This window comes from Petromyzon marinus, chromosome 54, assembly GCF_048934315.1.
Source record: "Petromyzon marinus isolate PM22_M1 ecotype Great Lakes invasive population chromosome 54, UKy_Petmar_22M1.pri1.0, whole genome shotgun sequence".
Classification (NCBI taxonomy): Eukaryota; Metazoa; Chordata; class Hyperoartia; order Petromyzontiformes; family Petromyzontidae; genus Petromyzon; species Petromyzon marinus.
In genome coordinates this window covers 1,082,982-1,102,564 of record NC_133720.1, presented here as the reverse complement: position 1 = coordinate 1,102,564, position 19,583 = coordinate 1,082,982, and the positions used below count along the sequence as shown (strand labels likewise).

The window sequence follows — 19,583 nt, the reverse complement described above, 5'->3', positions numbered from 1 at the left end:
GGTGAGTGTGTCAGTGTGGTGAGTGTGGTGAGTGTGTCAGTGTGGTGAGTGTGTCAGTGTGGTGAGTGTGGTGAGTGTGTCAGTGTGGTGAGTGTGTCAGTGTGGTGAGTGTGTCAGTGTGGTGAGTGTGGTGAGTGTGTCAGTGTGGTGAGTGTGTCAGTGTGGTGAGTGTGGTGAGTGTGTCAGTGTGGTGAGTGTGGTGAGTGTGGTGAGTGTGTCAGTGTGGTGAGTGTGGTGAGTGTGTCAGTGTGGTGAGTGTGGTGAGTGTGTCAGTGTGGTGAGTGTGGTGAGTGTGTCAGTGTGGTGAGTGTGTCAGTGTGGTGAGTGTGGTGAGTGTGTCAGTGTGGTGAGTGTGTCAGTGTGGTGAGTGTGTCAGTGTGGTGAGTGTGGTGAGTGTGTCAGTGTGGTGAGTGTGTCAGTGTGGTGAGTGTGTCAGTGTGGTGAGTGTGGTGAGTGTGTCAGTGTGGTGAGTGTGGTGAGTGTGTCAGTGTGGTGAGTGTGGTGAGTGTGTCAGTGTGGTGAGTGTGTCAGTGTGGTGAGTGTGGTGAGTGTGTCAGTGTGGTGAGTGTGTCAGTGTGGTGAGTGTGTCAGTGTGGTGAGTGTGGTGAGTGTGTCAGTATGGTGAGTGTGTCAGTGTGGTGAGTGTGTCAGTGTGGTGAGTGTGGTGAGTGTGTCAGTGTGGTGAGTGTGTCAGTGTGGTGAGTGTGGTGAGTGTGTCAGTGTGGTGAGTGTGTCAGTGTGGTGAGTGTGGTGAGTGTGTCAGTGTGGTGAGTGTGGTGAGTGTGTCAGTGTGGTGAGTGTGTCAGTGTGGTGAGTGTGTCAGTGTGGTGAGTGTGGTGAGTGTGTCAGTGTGGTGAGTGTGGTGAGTGTGTCAGTGTGGTGAGTGTGTCAGTGTGGTGAGTGTGTCAGTGTGGTGAGTGTGGTGAGTGTGTCAGTATGGTGAGTGTGGTGAGTGTGTCAGTGTGGTGAGTGTGTCAGTGTGGTGAGTGTGTCAGTGTGGTGAGTGTCAGCGTGGTCAGTGTGTCAGTGTGGTGAGTGTGTCAGTGTGATGAGTGTGTCAAAGTGGTGAGTGTGTCAGTGTGGTGAGTGTCAGTGTGGTGAGTGTGTCAGTTTGGCGAGTGTGTCAGTGTGGTGAGTGTGTCAGTTTGGCGAATGTGTCAGTGTGGCGAGTGTGTCAGTGTGGTGAGTGTGTCAGTGTGGTGAGTGTGTCAGTGTGGTGAGTGTGGTGAGTGTGTCAGTGTGGTGAGTGTGTCAGTGTGGTGAGTGTGTCAGTGTAGTGAGTGTGGTGAGTGTGTCAGTGTGGTGAGTGTGTCCGTGTGGTGAGTGTGGTGAGTGTGTCAGTGTAGTGAGTGTGTCAGTGTGGTGAGCGTCAGTGTAGTGAGTGTGGTGAGTGTGTCAGTGTAGTGAGTGTGGTGAGTGTGCCAGTGTGGTGAGTGTGTCAGTGTGGTAAGTGTGGTGAGTGTGTCAGTGTGGTGAGTGTGTCAATGTGGTGAGTGTGTCAGTGTGGTGAGTGTGGTGAGTGTGTCAGTATGGTGAGTGTGGTGAGTGTGTCAGTGTGGTGAGTGTGTCAGTGTGGTGAGTGTGTCAGTGTGGTGAGTGTGGTGAGTGTGTCAGTGTGGTGAGTGTGGTGAGTGTGTCAGTGTGGTGAGTGTGTCAGTGTGGTGAGTGTGTCAGTGTGGTGAGTGTGGTGAGTGTGTCAGTGTGGTGAGTGTGTCAGTGTGGTGAGTGTGTCAGTGTGGTGAGTGTGGTGAGTGTGTCAGTGTGGTGAGTGTGTCAGTGTGGTGAGTGTGTCAGTGTGGTGAGTGTGTCAGTGTGGTGAGTGTGGTGAGTGTGTCAGTGTGGTGAGTGTGTCAGTGTGGTGAGTGTGTCAGTGTGGTGAGTGTCAGCGTGGTCAGTGTGTCAGTGTGGTGAGTGTGTCAGTGTGATGAGTGTGTCAAAGTGGTGAGTGTGTCAGTGTGGTGAGTGTCAGTGTGGTGAGTGTGTCAGTTTGGCGAGTGTGTCAGTGTGGTGAGTGTGTCAGTTTGGCGAATGTGTCAGTGTGGTGAGTGTGTCAGTGTGGTGAGTGTGTTAATGTGGTGAGTGTGTCAGTGTGGTGAGTGTCAGTTTGGTGAGTGTGTTAGTGTGGCGAGTGTGTCAGTGTGGTGAATGTGTCAGTTTGGCGAGTGTGTCAGTGTGGTGAGTGTGTCAGTGTGGTGAGTGTGTTAATGTGGTGAGTGTGTCAGTGTGGTGAGTGTCAGTTTGGTGAGTGTGTTAGTGTGGCGAGTGTGTCAGTGTGGTGAATGTGTCAGTTTGGCGAGTGTGTCAGTGTGGTGAGTGTGTCAGTGTGGTGAGTGTCAACGTGGTGATTGTGTCAGTGTGGTGAGTGTGTCAGTGTGATGAGTGTCAAAGTGGTGAGTGTGTCAGTGTGGTGAGTGTCAGTGTGGTGAGTGTGTCAGTTTAGCGAGTGTGTCAGTGTGGTGAGTGTGTCAGTGTGGTGAGTGTCATTGTGGTGAGTGTGTCAGTGTGGTGAGTGTCAGCGTGGTCAGTGTGTCAGTGTGGTGAGTGTGTCAGTGTGATGAGTGTGTCAAAGTGGTGAGTGTGTCAGTGTGGTGAGTGTCAGTGTGGTGAGTGTGTCAGTTTGGCGAGTGTGTCAGTGTGGTGAGTGTGTCAGTTTGGCGAATGTGTCAGTGTGGTGAGTGTGTCAGTGTGGTGAGTGTGTTAATGTGGTGAGTGTGTCAGTGTGGTGAGTGTCAGTTTGGTGAGTGTGTTAGTGTGGCGAGTGTGTCAGTGTGGTGAGTGTGTCAGTTTGGCGAGTGTGTCAGTGTGGTGAGTGTGTCAGTGTGGTGAGTGTCAACGTGGTGATTGTGTCAGTGTGGTGAGTGTGTCAGTGTGATGAGTGTGTCAAAGTGGTGAGTGTGTCAGTGTGGTGAGTGTGTCAGTGTGGTGAGTGTGTCAGTGTGGTGAGTGTCAGCGTGGTCAGTGTGTCAGTGTGGTGAGTGTGTCAGTGTGATGAGTGTGTCAAAGTGGTGAGTGTGTCAGTGTGGTGAGTGTCAGTGTGGTGAGTGTGTCAGTTTGGCGAGTGTGTCAGTGTGGTGAGTGTGTCAGTGTGATGAGTGTGTTAATGTGGTGAGTGTGTCAGTGTGGTGAGTGTCAGTTTGGTGAGTGTGTTAGTGTGGCGAGTGTGTCAGTGTGGTGAGTGTGTCAGTTTGGCGAGTGTGTCAGTGTGGTGAGTGTGTCAGTGTGGTGAGTGTCAACGTGGTTATTGTGTCAGTGTGGTGAGTGTGTCAAAGTGGTGAGTGTGTCAGTGTGTCAGTGTGGTGAGTGTGTCAAAGTGGTGAGTGTGTCAGTGTGGTGAGTGTGTCAGTGTGTCAGTGTGGTGAGTGTGTCAAAGTGGTGAGTGTGTCAGTGTGGTGAGTGTCAGTGTGGTGAGTGTGTCAGTTTAGCGAGTGTGTCAGTGTGGTGAGTATGTCAGTGTGGTGAGTGTCAGTGTGGTGAGTGTGTCAGTGTGGTGAGTGTGTCAGTGTGGCGAGTGTGTCAGTGTGGTGAGTGTCAGTTTGGCGAGTGTGTCAGTGTGGCGAGTGTGTCAGTGTGGTGAGTGTCAGTTTGGCGAGTGTGTCAGTGTGGCGAGTGTGTCAGTGTGGTGAGTGTGTCAGTGTGGTGAGTGTGGTGAGTGTGGTGAGTGTGTCAGTTTGGTGAGTGTGTCAGTGTGGTGAGTGTGGCGAGTGTGTCAGTGTGGTGAGTGTGTCAGTGTGGTGAGTGTGTCAGTTTGGCGAGTGTGTTAGTGTGGCGAGTGTGTCAGTGTGGTGAGTGTGTCAATGTGGTGAGTGTGTCAGTTTGGCGAGTGTGTCAGTGTGGTGAGTGTGGTGAGTGTGTCAGTGTGGTGAGTGTGTCAGTGTGGTGAGTGTGCCAGTGTGGTGTGTCAGTGTGGTGAGTGTGTCAGTGTGGTGAGTGTGTCAGTGTGGTGAGTGTGTCAGTGTGGTGAGTGTGTCAGTGTGGCGAGTGTGGCGAGTGTGGTGAGCGTGTCAGTGTGGTGAGTGTCAGTGTGGTGAGTGTGTCAGTGTGGTGTGTCAGTGTGGTGAGTGTGTCAGTGTGGTGAGTGTGTCAGTGTGGTGAGTGTGTCAGCGTGGTGTGTCAGTGTGGCGAGTGTGTCAGTGTGGTGAGTATGGTGAGTATGTCAGTGTGGTGAGTGTGTCAGCGTGGTGTGTCAGTGTGGCGAGTGTGTCAGTGTGGCGAGTGCACCATCGGTGATTGGACAGCAGGCGGCGCTCTGTGTCCACGTTCACCTCGCGTCGTTTCCCTCTCTCGCTCTCGTGTCCTCGGCAAAGCAGCAGGCGGAATCATTGGGAAAGGAGAAGAACCTCACTCGCTTGTTCACCATCCACGACTCACGACCTTTCCGTGCCGTTCAGTGGCTCCCCTCCCCCGACCCCCACCACCACCTCCTTGCCGTTCAGTGGCCGATCCACATTCCCATGGCCGAGAGCGGTTTGAACTTCACAGTTTTGACCATTCTTGTTTTCCACAAAGTGGTGTGTGCTCGTTTTATTGACAATTTTCTTTTTTTTTAAATGTCAGTCGAATGCTCTAAGGAGTATAGCACAGTCGTGAGTCGGTGCCACCCAGAGCAGTCTCGATCAGGGGCGGTCGCCCCGGGCCCCCGCGCTCCGGGGGTGTCAGATGTGATGCTTGCGGATGAGTTTGAAGGCGTCGGTCGGGGTTGGGACAGCGGGCACGAGAGGATTTGTCTGGCGTAGAAGAAGGATAAAATCGGGGGTTTTGTTGGGCGAATGTTAAGCCCGCGGATTTTGTGGTGCACATAGGAGGTGTGGGAATGGGATATTGAGGGAGGTTGGAGGTTTAGTTGGAGGCCGCGCGCACCCTCCCATGGACGGGCCTGGTGCCACCCATAGCACAGCAGTTTTCTAACAGTCCTTTGTTATCCACTGCTGGATGAGGCAATCCCCATACCATTGCGTTTGTGGGAGTTACTAGAACCGTAACTTCACACTATTCGGTGGGTTTGGCGAGGGAGGTACCTCGGGTCTGGTCACACCTGTGTTTGATTCCCGACTGTTACTAAACATTATTTGGTAACGCTGCTTTGTTGCGAGTCGTAGGGTAAAACCTCAACGCATTCGTCAGTAACACTGCCGCAAGTAGTACTACAGTATTCACGAATTTCGTTCAGTTTTTGTTATATTGGGTCATCACAGTACAGGTATCCCTCGACTTACGAACGTTCGGTTTACGAAATTTAGCGTGAACGCAATTGACAAACTACGGACACTTTTGGGTTAACGAATTTAACGCGTTAACAAAATGTCACCACGCCACGCGCCGCGACATCAGCAAACATGAAGCACCATCGGGAGGCTAACGCCACCCCTGCAGTCCGACGTTGACACCTCCATATGATATTGGTGAGTTCCCTGAAAGTGTCCTTTTATTATCATTCAACCGTTTTAATGTGCTCTTTATTATTGTTAGAATGTCCGTTCGAAAACACATCCCAATTGTTTTTTTCTGCATCGCGTTAAATGGGAGGGAAACGCCATTCCGATTTACGAAAACTTCGTTTAACGCGTGTGGGATTTATTTTTCGGTGAACGCATCCCTTTCGTTAAGCGAGGGCCACCTGTTGCCTCGCAGAGGCGACGTCACGCCCAGAGCGCCGAGCCCATTGGCTGACGGCTGCCCCCGTGACCCCCGACGACGTTCGCGTCTTCCTGCTTCAACATTTTGAGCGGGAAGCGGCCGAGGTGGGACGCAGTTTCTGTGCGGGCCGCGCTCCCCGCTCTCGCCTCCTCTCCTCCTCCTTCTTCTCTTCTGTCCCGGATGGAGGAGGAGGGCTACGCTCGCGTGCCGCCGGGCGGCCTGCAGGAGAACTACCTGAGCCTGGACGACGTGCTCATGACGCACGGGAAGGTTCCGTGCCGGGTGGAGGTGGCGCTGCCGCGGCTCGGATTTCTGGACAAGAACAGCGACGACGCGGGCCTCCCCGCGGTGCGCACACCACGGCACGGCGACATGTGTAGCCCTGCCACAGGACTGAGGCCCGATCCATAGCTCGTTGCCCAGTTCATAGCGATAGCCCTATCCCGAACATCCCCGTGGTTTGTAATCTAGCAATGTACTGTACTTGTTTGGCACCGTGCGTAAGCCAACAGCGCTAAGCGGAGGTGCAGAAAGGTGGTACAGCAAAATGTATACAGGTTGCCCTCGCCTTACGCCTGGTCGGTTTTATGCGATGTGGCATATTTATGGCTGTGGTTTGAATTAACTCATGCGGCTATGCGGTCGGGCGTGGGACAACGCGTACCGTGTGCGTACGGGGAGCGGTGGTGTAGCGGTTAGCGCGCTGCGCTACGGCCAGCACCGGTGACGATTATCTGAACCGACCCTGGGCCTCCCCAAGGTCGACTCGGCCTCAAATGAGTGCCTGGTGCGGTGTGTAAACATCGCCACTGGGAAGACGAAGGCGGCCGGGCGTGGTGCTGGCCACCCACCCCTTCGTGTGCCGTGCCGGCCTTCATAGGTGCTCGCTGACAGTACTTGCCCCTACAGTCTGTTACAGGCTATACGGGGGATCTTTGTTTCGTGTGTACAGTGTGCGCTCCTCGGCGTGCAGCTATCTCGTGCGGTTTCGCTTTGTTGATCCCCCTTGGAACGCAACTGCTACGCAACGAGATTAAATCACTCCGGCGACCTACGGATGCGCTTCCCGTTAAACTCCGGCAAGCATCCCGGTGGCGGGAGGGCCCACAGTCCCATTGTGCCGCCGACGTCGAAGGCGCGCGATGTTAACCACAGCGCCGTCGCGGCGAGGACAGGGCAAGCAGATGGAGCTCCCGCTGTGGATGGCCAAGGGGCTGAGCGACCGGCGGCGCGTCGTGTCCGTGGAGACACCGCGGGGATACCGCCAGGGCTGGCGCACCGTCCTGGGCGCCGATCCGGGCGTCGTGGACCTGCACAAGATGGGGCCCTACTACTACGCGCTGGGCACGCAGCTGCTGCACTTCGAGAGCCCCGAGAGCGGGGAGATCGCCCAGGCGCTGCTGCAGGTGCCGCGCTCTGCTGCTGTGCGTGTTGTTGAACACGCTACAGCGCGGTGTTCTTCGCAAATGGCGAAATATCACCAGCAACGGTTCAAGCAAGCTTGACGAGACAATATTGAAACTGGTTCAGAGTTTGCCTGTGTTGAACCAATGCGGCCGAAGACGTGCGTGTTGCGGTGTTCTTCGCAAATGGCGAAGAACACCGCAACAGGCAAACTCTGAACCAGTTTCAATATTGTCTCGTCAAGCTTGCTTGAACCGTTGCTGGTGATATTTTAGGTGAGATGACCAAACATCCCAATATAGGACCCACAGAGCTTGGGCGAATGTGCGTGTTGGTTTTGTCCGCCTTATGCCTTTACCCACGCTTCTGCAAAAGCCGTGCGCTTTACAAATTCTACGAAGATAGTTTTTGCACAATTTTTATCGACAAGTTTCTTTCCGAAGATCGTAAATTTTAGACTGATTCCATCTATCGTGATATCAGCCTCGACAGTTGGACCATAGCAACGTTGGCCTCTGACTCACTCCTCGATTTTCACGTGGCACAACAGATAGGAAAATATGCAAACAAATATGTTCTTGCACGAATATTACACATTGACTACCCAACGTCAATTACCCAACTCAAATACCAGCGTTTATATAATAAAAATGTCTCAATGTGAAGTGGAAGTGATGTCATCCAGTAGGAAATAACATCGCCCTAATTTGTATGCCATATTTCTAAACTGATATTTGAGTTGGGGGGGGGGGGGGTGGGGATAAAAATTGTCCAGTTAATGATTAATGCAACGACGTGTCTCCACTCCACCAGGCATTCTCCGGGCGCTTCCGCCGCGTAATGGACGCGTGTCAGAACACGTTTGACGAGGACACGTCGGCGCTGACGGCGCCGCTGGACGCGAGCGAGCGAGCGCTGTTCCGCCGTGGCCAGCGCAGCCTGGAGGCTCTGGCGGCGTGGGAGCAGGGCCGTGCCTCGCAGCTCACCGCCTCAGCCATCGTCAGCAACATGAGGAAGCGCAAGCTCGCCGACCTTGACAGGATGTGAAGGCGCTGTGCCTTACCGTGGCCCCCGACGTGCGTGTATCGTTAGCGATTAAAAAAAAAAACCGGTTAGAGTTGCAGGGAAAAGTGCCGCTTTACAGTGTTTAGTGACACCATTGGTGATGTCATTGCCATTTTTGGCTTATCCGTTAGTTTTATCTTAATTGTGCTATCGGTGTTATGCCATGAGATCTCATGGGGGCTTTCGCAGAGCAGTGCGACCCCCCCCCACCAACCACCGCCAATGTTTGAGAATAGCCCACGCTAGCAGAGATCAGAGCTATCTCTCAGATCCCTTAAAGTGGCTCCCAATCCACACAGAAGGGAGCTACATTTATTTGTTGATTCAAGGGCGGCAGCTCCAATGCACGATTGATGCGGAGGCTATAGCGCTGGAAATTAAACTTACGTGGCCGTGACTTAAAAAGCCTTTTTGCCGCTCCCCCCATGCATTAAGTTTTGAAGTTGAGTTCGAGCCGCGATATACAGCCTGGTTACGTATCTAGTCAGGCGGTGGTGGCTATGCACACCGATGATCCAGCACTGGAGGCAAGGGTTGGTGGATTGCACAAATGTTGCAAAATTTCTCCCGTAGGCGTTGAGGTGCCATACCCTGACTTGGTAGAGAGATGGCATTTTCAGAAAAGTGCGTGAAATAATCTGTTCCTTCTGTAAGGGATTGAGTGTTGCCCCCCCCCCCCCCCAGCCCTTGCATGTGTGGGTTTTCTTCAGATAAACAGTTCATCAATTCTAATCGGGATGCCCTCTGGCTCCTGGACTATTCAACATATTCGAATAGTCTGAGATGCCTTCAATCATGCTACGATTGTTCCAATGGGAAGACGATCGTTACGCCGGGAAAGGGGTGGCTCCCTACTGATCCACCGTATTTTATGTATGTCGATCTTTTAATTGCTACTCTGCAGGAAGCTGGAGACTGCTGCTGAGGCTGGCGTTAACCACGATAAGGTCGGGCCCTACCACAACTAAAAGTGTATATAATCTAATTTTTATTAGCATTCCAACCTTTTTTTCTGGTCATTCCTGAATATTTGTGACCACACTGCGATTTTGTTCTAACATTCATATGCAGTCCTCCCCGTTACATTTAAAATGCACTATCTAGGTCTCTACCTTTTTCCTTCTAGATATTTCTAATCACACCAAATTACTATGCTTTCTGTCTATAATTGTCTGACTAGTCTAGCTTTTTCACAAATCTCACAGTACACTTAAGTAAGTTTTTCTGTCCACAGGACATGTCAAATTCTTCTCCACAGCAGCGTAGTTCACAAGCTGTGAGCTTGCGCCTACGTGCTGAGTTTCACATATTCCAATTGGAAATGTGTGGCTCTGATGATAATTGTCCTTAAATTGCTTGTTTATCGCATGGATTAGTCATTTTCAATTTGTAAGCATATTTAGTAACAACACCAAAGTAATATTAATGTGTTTAATACAAACTAGATTCGAAGCTTTCGTGACTGCAGGAATTACTCTTTGGTTCTTCAGGTAAAGTCACGTAGAAAATAAAATCAACTAATAATAGAATACGACGTTTCGGTTGCAACACAAGCAGCCAATGATAAAACAGACACGGATACAACATAGGTGTGATTAAATCCATTGTGGCTTGACATCCTATTCTGTTCAATGTGGGTGGCTCAAACGTGTGATAATAAAAAAACTGCGTTTCCAATAAATTTGTAAACATTTTAATAAGGGCTGCTTGGTAAGAGTGGCTAAAATACATACAGTAAGTCCTTCACATTTACAAATAAATGCAACCTTTTTTAAAATACATGACAGATCATCCAATTATACTCAGGAACAAACTTAAAACCACATGTAAATGACTGGAAATGGTAATGTTGAAAGAGATAATTTTGTACAATATTGGAAAAGGTGAAGTTACTCAAATTATATTCATGTATTGTATGAATGATCAACTTTGTCCTCAATATAAACCCAGTTTATGACATGCATTCATTCACAGTGGGGTAGCTTGCATAGAATCATACCGGAGGCCTTAAACCTCAAATCTCGCATTCAGGCAAGTGATATTCGCATACAGTAATGGTACAATGGTGACTTATTTTAAATTTAATGATTATTTGTACATGTATAAAAATTATTCGTGGGATCAACAGTCGCATCAAAAGTACACGTTGCGAATAAAAAATATACTTCGTAATTGAAGGAGTAAAAATTAGCAAAACCTGAAACCATGGGTAAAAAAGGCATAAAAATACAATTCATTCCCAGATGTGTAAAATTTGCACAAAATATAACATCTAAGACTAAACTGGCAATTATTGCTATAAATCTTTATATCATTTGTAAAGTGTACCAGTTATTTTGTAAAACCGTAAATAAATTTGACATAGGGCTGGAAGAATACAGTACGCAACTTGCAATAAAATTGTTGCAAGTTCAAATTTTGGCCAAGTGTCAACTCAGTCCATAATACCTCTGGGGTTGACAAATTTGAGAACCATTTTGTGATAAGTGAACAAAGTTTGTCCATTGACTGGCCCCTACAAAAGGAATGTGACATCCTGCCCTGTCTCAATGCACTACACCTGGCTGAGCACACAAAACAAAATTGGATATTAAATAAAAGATTTACATTTCTATGGTACCGCAATAGGAAGTTTCTAATGTTTGGAGCATGATGCGACAATTTTGACGCAGAATTTCAAATAAACTTCGTAGCCAAGATGCGGGGTGGGGGGAAACAATTCGCAGATTAAGGTGCAAAATCTCACTGAGAATTAAGACGTTTTCAGGGAGGTGTTTTGATCAAGAATGCTTACGGAATGGTGGGAAAATGTGGAATACTTCATTGCTCAAAGACCTCCACTGTTTATCGGCTCCCGACACTGGTCCCCTTACGAGCGCTTCATCCCCATCATTCTATCCGTGGCTCACACTCCTCGTGATCCACCAACTATATTCTGATATCGCCGTAAAAAATGTCTGCCAACACACCCATTGCCAAATACAGTTTGGACTTAAGTCGCTTTCAGATTTAACGTACATAACCAAATTACCTGGAATGCACCGGATCTCGGAAACTAAGCAGGCTTGAGCCTGGACTGTGCTCGTCTGCGGGGCTACATGTAGTGGGCAGCAGTCGGCAGTGCAGCTACATTTTAATTTACAAAGGTGCCAGCATGGTGAAGTACGGTCAAGTGGCCCCCTATAATCCACACTACGTAGGGAGGCCCCTCAACCAGCAGTGGACTGACAAAGGGACTGCCTGTACAAGTACATACATTAACTGTTGCACACTTAATGCTTGAACGCATGCTCGATTCAATGGAAAACTGTTCTAAGTCTTACAAACCAATCGGCAATACCCATGCAAAATGTGGCAGAAACCTGTAAGGGAACATTTTGCCAACGCATTGGCGAATTCTCCCAACAAACATTACGCAACCTTCACACCGAATGGTCACATCATGGCTCTGTCCTCGGTTATAAATACTTTCGGTTTTGCATGAAACGCAAAAGAAACCCACAAAAATATACTTCGGCGTGTGGGAGCCACCAGGATCCAACTCCAACGAGCCCCAGGGGATTATATAATGCACAATTAAAAGCTCCCATTATCTTCAAATGCTGTTACTCGCTGCAGCTAATAATGCACCAGTTTTAAGTGGTGAGGATGTTACTGTCAATTATCTAAATAAGCCCATTAAAATAAAACATTTGGGCATTTACTTCCAGTAATTTCTTATTATTCCCAACCCTGCCGAAAAGAGGATACGAGGATTGTCTCATCCAATGGTCCTGTTGAAAAGACCCTTTGCCCAAGAAGCGAGTCGATTTCATTCAACCATGAGGTGCTGGCTCAGCTTTTGATATGGCAGTGGGTAAGAGGTACAAATGAGCCTTGGCAGTGCAGACTTCGCAACCCAGCCCTTTTAAGTGTCGAGCAGAAATTCTACGACATTGCACAGACGCTCATCCTCGAGAGCCTTTACGAGACGGCTCAAGGTGGCTTGCTTTGCCTCGCTCTGCATGAACTTTCTCAGCATCTGGAAGGCCTGCTCGTAGACACCGTTGTATTCACAAGTGATAATCTCGATGGTCGGGTCCTCCAGACCCTTGCACGTTCTCATCAGCTGCCGAGCCACAGCCTTCCAACCGGGGCCCACTTTTTTTGCGAAGTTATTGTGATCGTCCGTGGAGATTGGCCGGTCGTCTGTGCAACACACAGTCATGCAAAAATCGCGCCTATTTGCACGGTCAATTAAATTACATCGTTGGGATTTCAGTAAAGGCAGTGATGCGAGCAATTGCTTGCTAATGCTGTTCCTTTTAGATGGGCCTCTACAAGAGGCATTGGATTGACATCGGGCTGTAAAATATTAATTATTTTAAATGTGGAGCCATCATGCTAGGACCTGCATCAAAAAGATGTGAACCTCAAGAATGTTTCCTAATGAACGAAAGTGATAATATGAATGTAACTGCATCTCAAGAGGCTGTAGACAATGGGAGACAAACTGGGAGTAGAGGTGATGATTAGAGAGGGTGGGGGTGGCGGTGTGATTGGAGTGAGACTGGCCAGTCAACACAACCGAGGTCAGTGGGGTTACTATTGAGTGGGTGTGACCAAGACACAGGTTCTTCAGACGATTAGGGCCCAGGGCAGCCAATGGGTTGAGTGTAACAAATACACCACTTCTCCACTGGCTCAACCAAGCCAGCATGGAAAACCTCACGGTATGGGTGGTTTCCCACCGGCTAATTGCCCTACCGAGTTGGATCTAAACCGTGACACTCTGGCCTCACAATCGAAATCTGGTTCAGGGCCAAGCAGGGCCAGCGGCTGGGCTAACGACGCCTAATTTCACGTGACATCAAGCAGTACACCGTGTCCTCACAGTTAAAGAGTGCATCACTTAATTCACAATTTTATTTTAGTTTGTAATCTCAGTGTATTAACCACTTACCACCGATAGAAGTCTAGTCGATGTTAGCCTCCCTTTCATTGGCATGAATTCTTAGTTTTGGTCACACTCTAATATTTTTACAAAAATTTCACTTACCATATAGTTTTTCTTGGAAAATAAACGTGTTGTCTGGAATGACCATTGGAGCGCTCAGACATGCATCATGAGTTGGAATGCCCCCCAGTTGACAAGATGAACTCGGGCCAGCATTAGAATTTACAAGGTCACCTCCACTCGCATCCCTGGGGTTCAAGTTCAGCATCAACAAATCGTGTTGCATTTTTTTCACCTCGTCATCCTGCAAGGCCGTGGGCTGTGGAGGCAAGTAGAACAAGCCAGTTGACACTGCATTCACCACCAGCATGCCCTCAGTGTGCCCTCACAACCAGCTGACAAGTGTCTAAGGAACTGCCATTAAAGCAGATCACCAAAGGAGAAGAGAAAGATGGAAATGTGTTGGGTTAAATGTAAAACAATTTTAAAATGACGGCTTTTGTCGTCATTGGAGACCAGTTTGTTTTGTTTTTTAGTCAACTATGACTATGGGTTGACTAAAATAATTAAGCGTGAAAATGACTACGACTACCCACCAGAGATGAAAGCAGGGCCGGACTATCATGGGATGAAATTAACTGGTCTGAATGAAGACGTAGACAAAAGATAATCAAGTCAGGTTATTGGAGACTACAGTGCACTGAACAAGACCAAAACTGTTAATTGGCTATAGAGTGAAACCTGGGATTGCGATAACTTGGCCTGCGAGTTTTTTGCAAGACGAGCAAATTTTTTTTATAAATAATTTGATAAACGAGCGATGCCTTGCAATACGAGCAGTACGTACAGTATACGCTTTGTCTGCCGAGCGTCACGTGATCACAACTGAGCCAATGGTTCTTCTCTCTCGCTGTGGGATTGTGGGTAATCATCTCCCATGCTCGGTCTCAGTCGGCGTGCCTCACTCGTATAGTCAACATCCGTGCGAGCGTATACTGTTTACTACAGTATAGTGTTGTGACCACGTGTGTGTGCGTAAAGCATTTTTTTTATTTTGTGTCCAAGTGTAGTGACTGTTCTTTAGTAACTGTACTGCAAGTGAAAGTCGTCCTACACAATAACCCTCTTCTCTCCCTCACACCAGCCACGATTCAATGTAATTAATAAATTTGATTACTTTATATTCAATTTAAATAATAAAAAAGTATTTTGTATTAATCATTTTTTATATGAATACTGTATTTTTGGGTTGTGGAACGAATCATCTGAGTTTCCATTATTTCGTATGGGGAAATTCGCTTTGATATACAAGTGCTTTGGATTACGAGCACGTTTCCGGAACAAATTATGCTCGCAATCCAAGGTTTCACTGTATATACATTTTTTAAGATTTACCAAGTTCAATGAATGGCAGACCTATAATATTGAGGGGGAGGAAAAATCACACGCCCCCTCACACAAATTTTAATAACTAATAGTGGAATAAACTATTGACTGCTTTAGTCATCTAGAATAAGACATTTACTGAACGAAATACACAAATTGCACGTCAACTAAACTACGATTAAACTAAAAATCTTACAAACTTAACACTTGGCTCTTTCTATGCCCCCCCCCACCCCCCAACACCAATCTATGGCCATGCACCCAGCCACCTCAAATCCTGACAATCCTGCGTACCACCATGATCGCAGCAGCAGAAGCGGCTCACCTCATTTTGGCCGATCAGACGGAGCCAGGTGCTCAAATCGAAGTTTCGCTTAACGAGGACTTCACCTCGCACCTGGAGGGAGGTGGTGAAGCTGTCTTGATGTTTTGGCGCAAGGCCTCGATTCAGCTGGACCTCCATGTCCCCATTCACGTAGCGTTCCAGAAACGCGGAGCACGACGCCGTGCTGTCAAACCGCAGGTCCACGCCAAACAGCGTGCTGTGTACCTTCAAGATGACCGGAGGATTATCACTGTCTCCTGCAGAGACACGTCACGTCAAAGCATCTCCACGCTCAAACGAGCAAACGCTCACCCACACTGGCAGCCACAATGACCAGAAACTCCACATTCCCTTTATATACACCAATATATCCATAGGACAGGAGAGGGGGACATTTTCCTTACTGCGGGACAAAAAGGACTTTCAAACATGGCAGGCCACACTGCAGGACGCCCGTACAGCCACAGAAGTGAATGAGTTTGCTAAAATAGAAACGCAGTCATTCCAGATAAAAAAAGATATATCTCCCTCTGGTACCGGATTAGTTCAACGAAGATGTTTGCAGTTTATGGATAAATTATCGATTACGGGACGTTCTGAAGATGTGTGTCTCGTGCGGGGCAGAGACTGGGCGCAGGTGAATGGGACGACCAAGGAATAATAAAGTTATTTGACCTTTGATGGCATCGTAGATGAGTCGGTAAAGTGTTTTCTTGTTTTCATGATTCTGTGTCCATAGCTCTCGGAGGTCCATTACCCCGAGAGAAATCACAAGCGTAACCTGGCCTTTGAAGTATTGCGACATTTTCAAGGGCTGACTTCCGCGTCAGCCAGCGCCACACTGTAAATGAGGAACAGAAACAATAAATCATGACTCACGTTTACGTGTTACCAAAATATGTATATGTAATAAAATAAATGTCAAGTACTATTAGGGGCACATGGTCAGAGTGAGGCACCTTCGGGAAACGTTTGGCTCTGTATACTTATACGAGGCTATCATTGCCGTAAGGATTCTAACGAGAGATATTCAGCACTAATACTAATATAGAAGGAACATATCGTGTGTTCACCGCTCCCAATGCATCAGCAGCAGCAACATGACAAAATTACATTGTTCGGGAATTCTTTGAGGGTCCGTAAATTATTCTCAGGCGCTCATAGAGCCCCTTTAAATTAAGAATCAATTAACATTCATATATTATTCATTTACTATTTAAAATGTTATTTTTTTTGCCAATTCCGGAAACGAATGTACAATACGATTACTGTTGCAACATTATGTATACGGGCGTCTTCACGGCGGAGTATGGATAAACTGATAGTTTGATGGATACACTGAAAGTTTATACATCAAAATATCAGTTTGGAAGTTTATCCATCATCATCATCAAGCCGTGGTCTACGAAGACCCCCCCCCATCCCGGACACACAAACCCAATCGATGGCCTTCCCGCCACCACGACGCGTGCCGACGGTCGCGAGTCCCACAGGGCCGTGACCCGCGACCGGTCGCCGCGGGTCTTCGTGTCGGTGGACGGCGGCGGCGGCTGCGGCCGCGTTGCGCCGCTGAATGTGACCCGGCCCGGCGACTCACCTCCAGCAACCCGCCGACGACGCGAGGAGCGGCTTCCTCCGCGCTTCCGCGTCCCAGTGCGCATGCGCGCGTAGCGTAGACGCGCACTATTTCCTCCATCCCCATCCACAAAGACAAAGGGCCCCCCCCGTGTAGCCTCAACAGACTGTAGGGGCAAGTACTGTTAGCGAGCACGAGGGGGTGGGGTGGCCAACACCACGCCCGGCCGCCTTTGTGTCCCTAGTGGCGATGTTAACACATCGCACCGGGTACACATTTGAGGCTGAGTCGACCTAGGGGAAGCCCAGGACCGGGGATCGAGAACCCGTGTCGCCAGGTTCGTGGCGCAGCGCTCACCCAACCCCTGCGTCGGACGAACACGCGCGCGTGACGCAACGCGGGCTCCGGAATTTTTGTAAAGATTCCCCCGCTCAATGTTGATCATTGAGTTGATTTATGTGGTGCTCTTTTAACGTTTCCACCACCCGCCATATCCCCCCACCAGAGTCGGAGCCACAGGGGGGGCTGGAGGGGGGCTGGAGGGGGGGGCACAGCCCCCCCTTAAATTTTGGGAAAGTCGGTCATCGGAATAACCGGATATCCGGCTGCTGCAAAATGCTGCAGGCTGCCACCTTGTGTGCTGCCCTGCAGGCTGCCACCTTGTGCTGCCCTGCAGGCTGCCACCTTGTGCTGCTCTGCTGGCTGCCACCTTGTGTGCTGCCCTGCAGGCTACCACCTTGTGTGCTGCCCTGCAGGCTGCCACCTCGTGTGCTGCCCTGCAGGCTGCCACCTTGTGCTGCTCTGCTGGCTGCCACCTTGTGTGCTGCTCTGCTGGCTGCCACCTTGTGCTGCCCTGCAGGCTGCCACCTTGTGTTCTGCAGGCTGCCACCTTGTGCTGCCCTGCAGGCTGCCACCTTGTGCTGCCCTGCAGGCTGCCACCTCGTGTGCTGCCCTGCAGGCTGCCACCTTGTGCTGCCCTGCTGGCTGTCACCTCGTGTGCTGCCCTGCAGGCTGCCACCTCGTGCTGCCCTGCAGGCTGCCACCTTGTGCTGCCACCTTGTGCTGCCCTGCAGGCTGCCACCTTGTGCTGCCCTGCAGGCTGCCACCTTGTGCTGCCCTGCAGGCTGCCACCTCGTGCTGCCACCTTGTGCTGCCCTACAGGCTGTCACCTCGTGCTGCCCTGCAGGCTGCCACCTCGTGCTGCCCTGCAGGCTGCCACCTTGTGTGCTGCCCTGCAGGCTGCTTGAGCGGCAGTCTTGCGAGCTTATAGAACTTATTAGCGGCTCCGACCTATTAATAAACTTCGCGTTCAAATCCAATAAAATGTATTTCATACATTTGTGGCGCCCATTGGAAAACATACACTGGATATCTCAGAATATTGAAGTCAGCCCCCCCCCAAGTCAAAATGCTGGCTCCGCCCCTGCCCCCCACATATCTTTGATTATATTTACGAGATGTTCAGAGTTTTTGATGAACGAAGAGGTCCCACAAACACAACTGTCAACAGTAGTAGAACACGCGTGCCAACAAGGACACTCAATTTATTTTGATAATGTTGAAGTTCTGTGCAAAACTAGCTACTACTGGCCAATACGAATTAGATAATCTAGCGAAATTGAAAGAAAGAAAAAATAACTTTAACCGTTCGGATAGCTACCGCCTTAGTGCTGCGTGGAAGCGAATCATCAAATAGCTCATTATTTAAATGCATGCCTACAATTCTACAAAGGGCAGCTGACTGTAATAGGGGTTACCCTTGGTGCGGCTTTTTCAATACACAATAAATATACAACAAGGACTCTAACCCCCCCCCCCCCCCCCCACATCTACGCCTCTATACAAGGAACTAAACAGGTGGACTTCTCCACAAATCTGTCTGTCGCCTGATGAAGCTAGTTGTAATAACTGGAGAAACGTCGTACTCGGATTGTAAATGTTGTGGCTTGACTCTCCAACACACAACCGGTTAGTGCTGTACTAGTATACTACACTGTACACTAGTGCTGTACTAGTGTACTACACTATACACTACACTAGTGCTGTACTAGTATACTACACTATACACTAGTGCTGTACTAGTATACTAAACTATACACTACACTAGTGCTGTACTAGTATACTACACTATATACTACACTATACACTAGTGCTGTACTAGTATACTACACTGTACACTAGTGCTGTACTAGTATACTACACTACACTAGTGCTGTACTAGTATACTACACTGTACACTAGTGCTGTACTAGTGTACTACACTATACACTACACTAGTGCTGTACTAGTATACTACACTATACACTAGTGCTGTACCAGTATACTAAACTATACACTACACTAGTGCTGTACTAGTATACTACACTGTACACTAGTGCTGTACTAGTATACTACACTATACACTACACTAGTGCTGTACTAGTATACTACACTATACACTAGTGCTGTACTAGTATACTACACTATACTAGTGCTGTACTAGTATACTACACTATATACTACACTATACACTAGTGCTGTACTAGTATACTACACTATACACTACACACTAGTGACGAATTGGCCACATTCTGTTTACGTGACAACCCTTACTAGTTGGCTGTGTCGGGTGGCGGCAGGTTTTTAACGACACAACATTTATATAAATTTTGATTTAAAGCTTTCGTGACTGCAGTGATTCATATTCTTGGTTCTTTCGGTAAAGCCACGTTGAAGGGAAACAATAAAATAATTAAAAAATATATATAAAACAATAAAATTCTCACGACGTTTCGAAACGTCGTGAGAATTTTATTATTTTATATATTTTATTATTTTGTTTCCCTTCAACGTGACTTCACCGAAAGAACCAAGAATATGAACATGTATATATTTACACGATCTAACACAACAAACCTCTATTTTGGATCACATAGGTCAGTGTGTGAGTGAGTAACAGTTTGAGAGATCACCGCACATGCATGGGGCCCTTGACATTTTGTTTAGGCGGTTATTTTTGAATGAAAAAAAAACAATTCCAGATGAAAGCTATTAGATTAACATTTTCACCGGCATATATCGAGAAGCACACAAAGCCTTAAACATCAACAACGTGACTCAAACTACATTATATATTTGTTTAAATTAAAAGTAAAAAAAATTTACCAAGAAGCCGCTGCTGCTGCTGCGTCTTATAATCCGGAGGTATAAATCGACGGTTTTGTATTTTGCGGATCGAGCGCGCGTCACGTGGCCCCGCCGGCGACCAATGGGAGCGG

At 48.5% G+C, this 19,583-nt stretch overlaps 2 protein-coding genes across 5 annotated transcripts; one reads left to right on the top strand and one right to left on the bottom strand.

The window, feature by feature from the left end:
* Positions 1 to 5,426: 5,426 nt before the first annotated feature.
* Positions 5,427 to 9,805, top strand: GINS3 (GINS complex subunit 3). The gene is made up of 3 exons (XM_032974585.2): positions 5,427 to 5,982; positions 6,810 to 7,040; positions 7,852 to 9,805. The coding sequence occupies exons 1-3, from the start codon at positions 5,815 to 5,817 to the stop codon at positions 8,083 to 8,085; spliced, it is 633 nt and encodes a 210-aa protein (XP_032830476.1). The 5' UTR covers positions 5,427 to 5,814; the 3' UTR covers positions 8,086 to 9,805.
* Positions 9,781 to 19,552, bottom strand: TRADD (TNFRSF1A associated via death domain). Of its 4 annotated transcripts, none has more exons than XM_032974570.2 (5): positions 19,471 to 19,552; positions 15,426 to 15,591; positions 14,751 to 15,007; positions 13,142 to 13,358; positions 9,781 to 12,291 (listed from the first exon to the last, which is right to left on the bottom strand). In XM_032974570.2, exons 2-5 carry the CDS (start codon positions 15,553 to 15,555, stop codon positions 12,011 to 12,013), a joined length of 885 nt encoding a protein of 294 aa, XP_032830461.1. In that variant the 5' UTR covers positions 15,556 to 15,591; positions 19,471 to 19,552; the 3' UTR covers positions 9,781 to 12,010. The 4 variants fall into 4 exon arrangements, with proteins under 4 accessions (XP_032830461.1, XP_032830457.1, XP_032830460.1 ...); XM_032974566.2 differs by lacking the exon at positions 19,471 to 19,552 and adding an exon at positions 16,348 to 16,831; XM_032974569.2 differs by lacking the exon at positions 19,471 to 19,552 and adding an exon at positions 16,184 to 16,341.
* Positions 19,553 to 19,583: the final 31 nt, after the last annotated feature.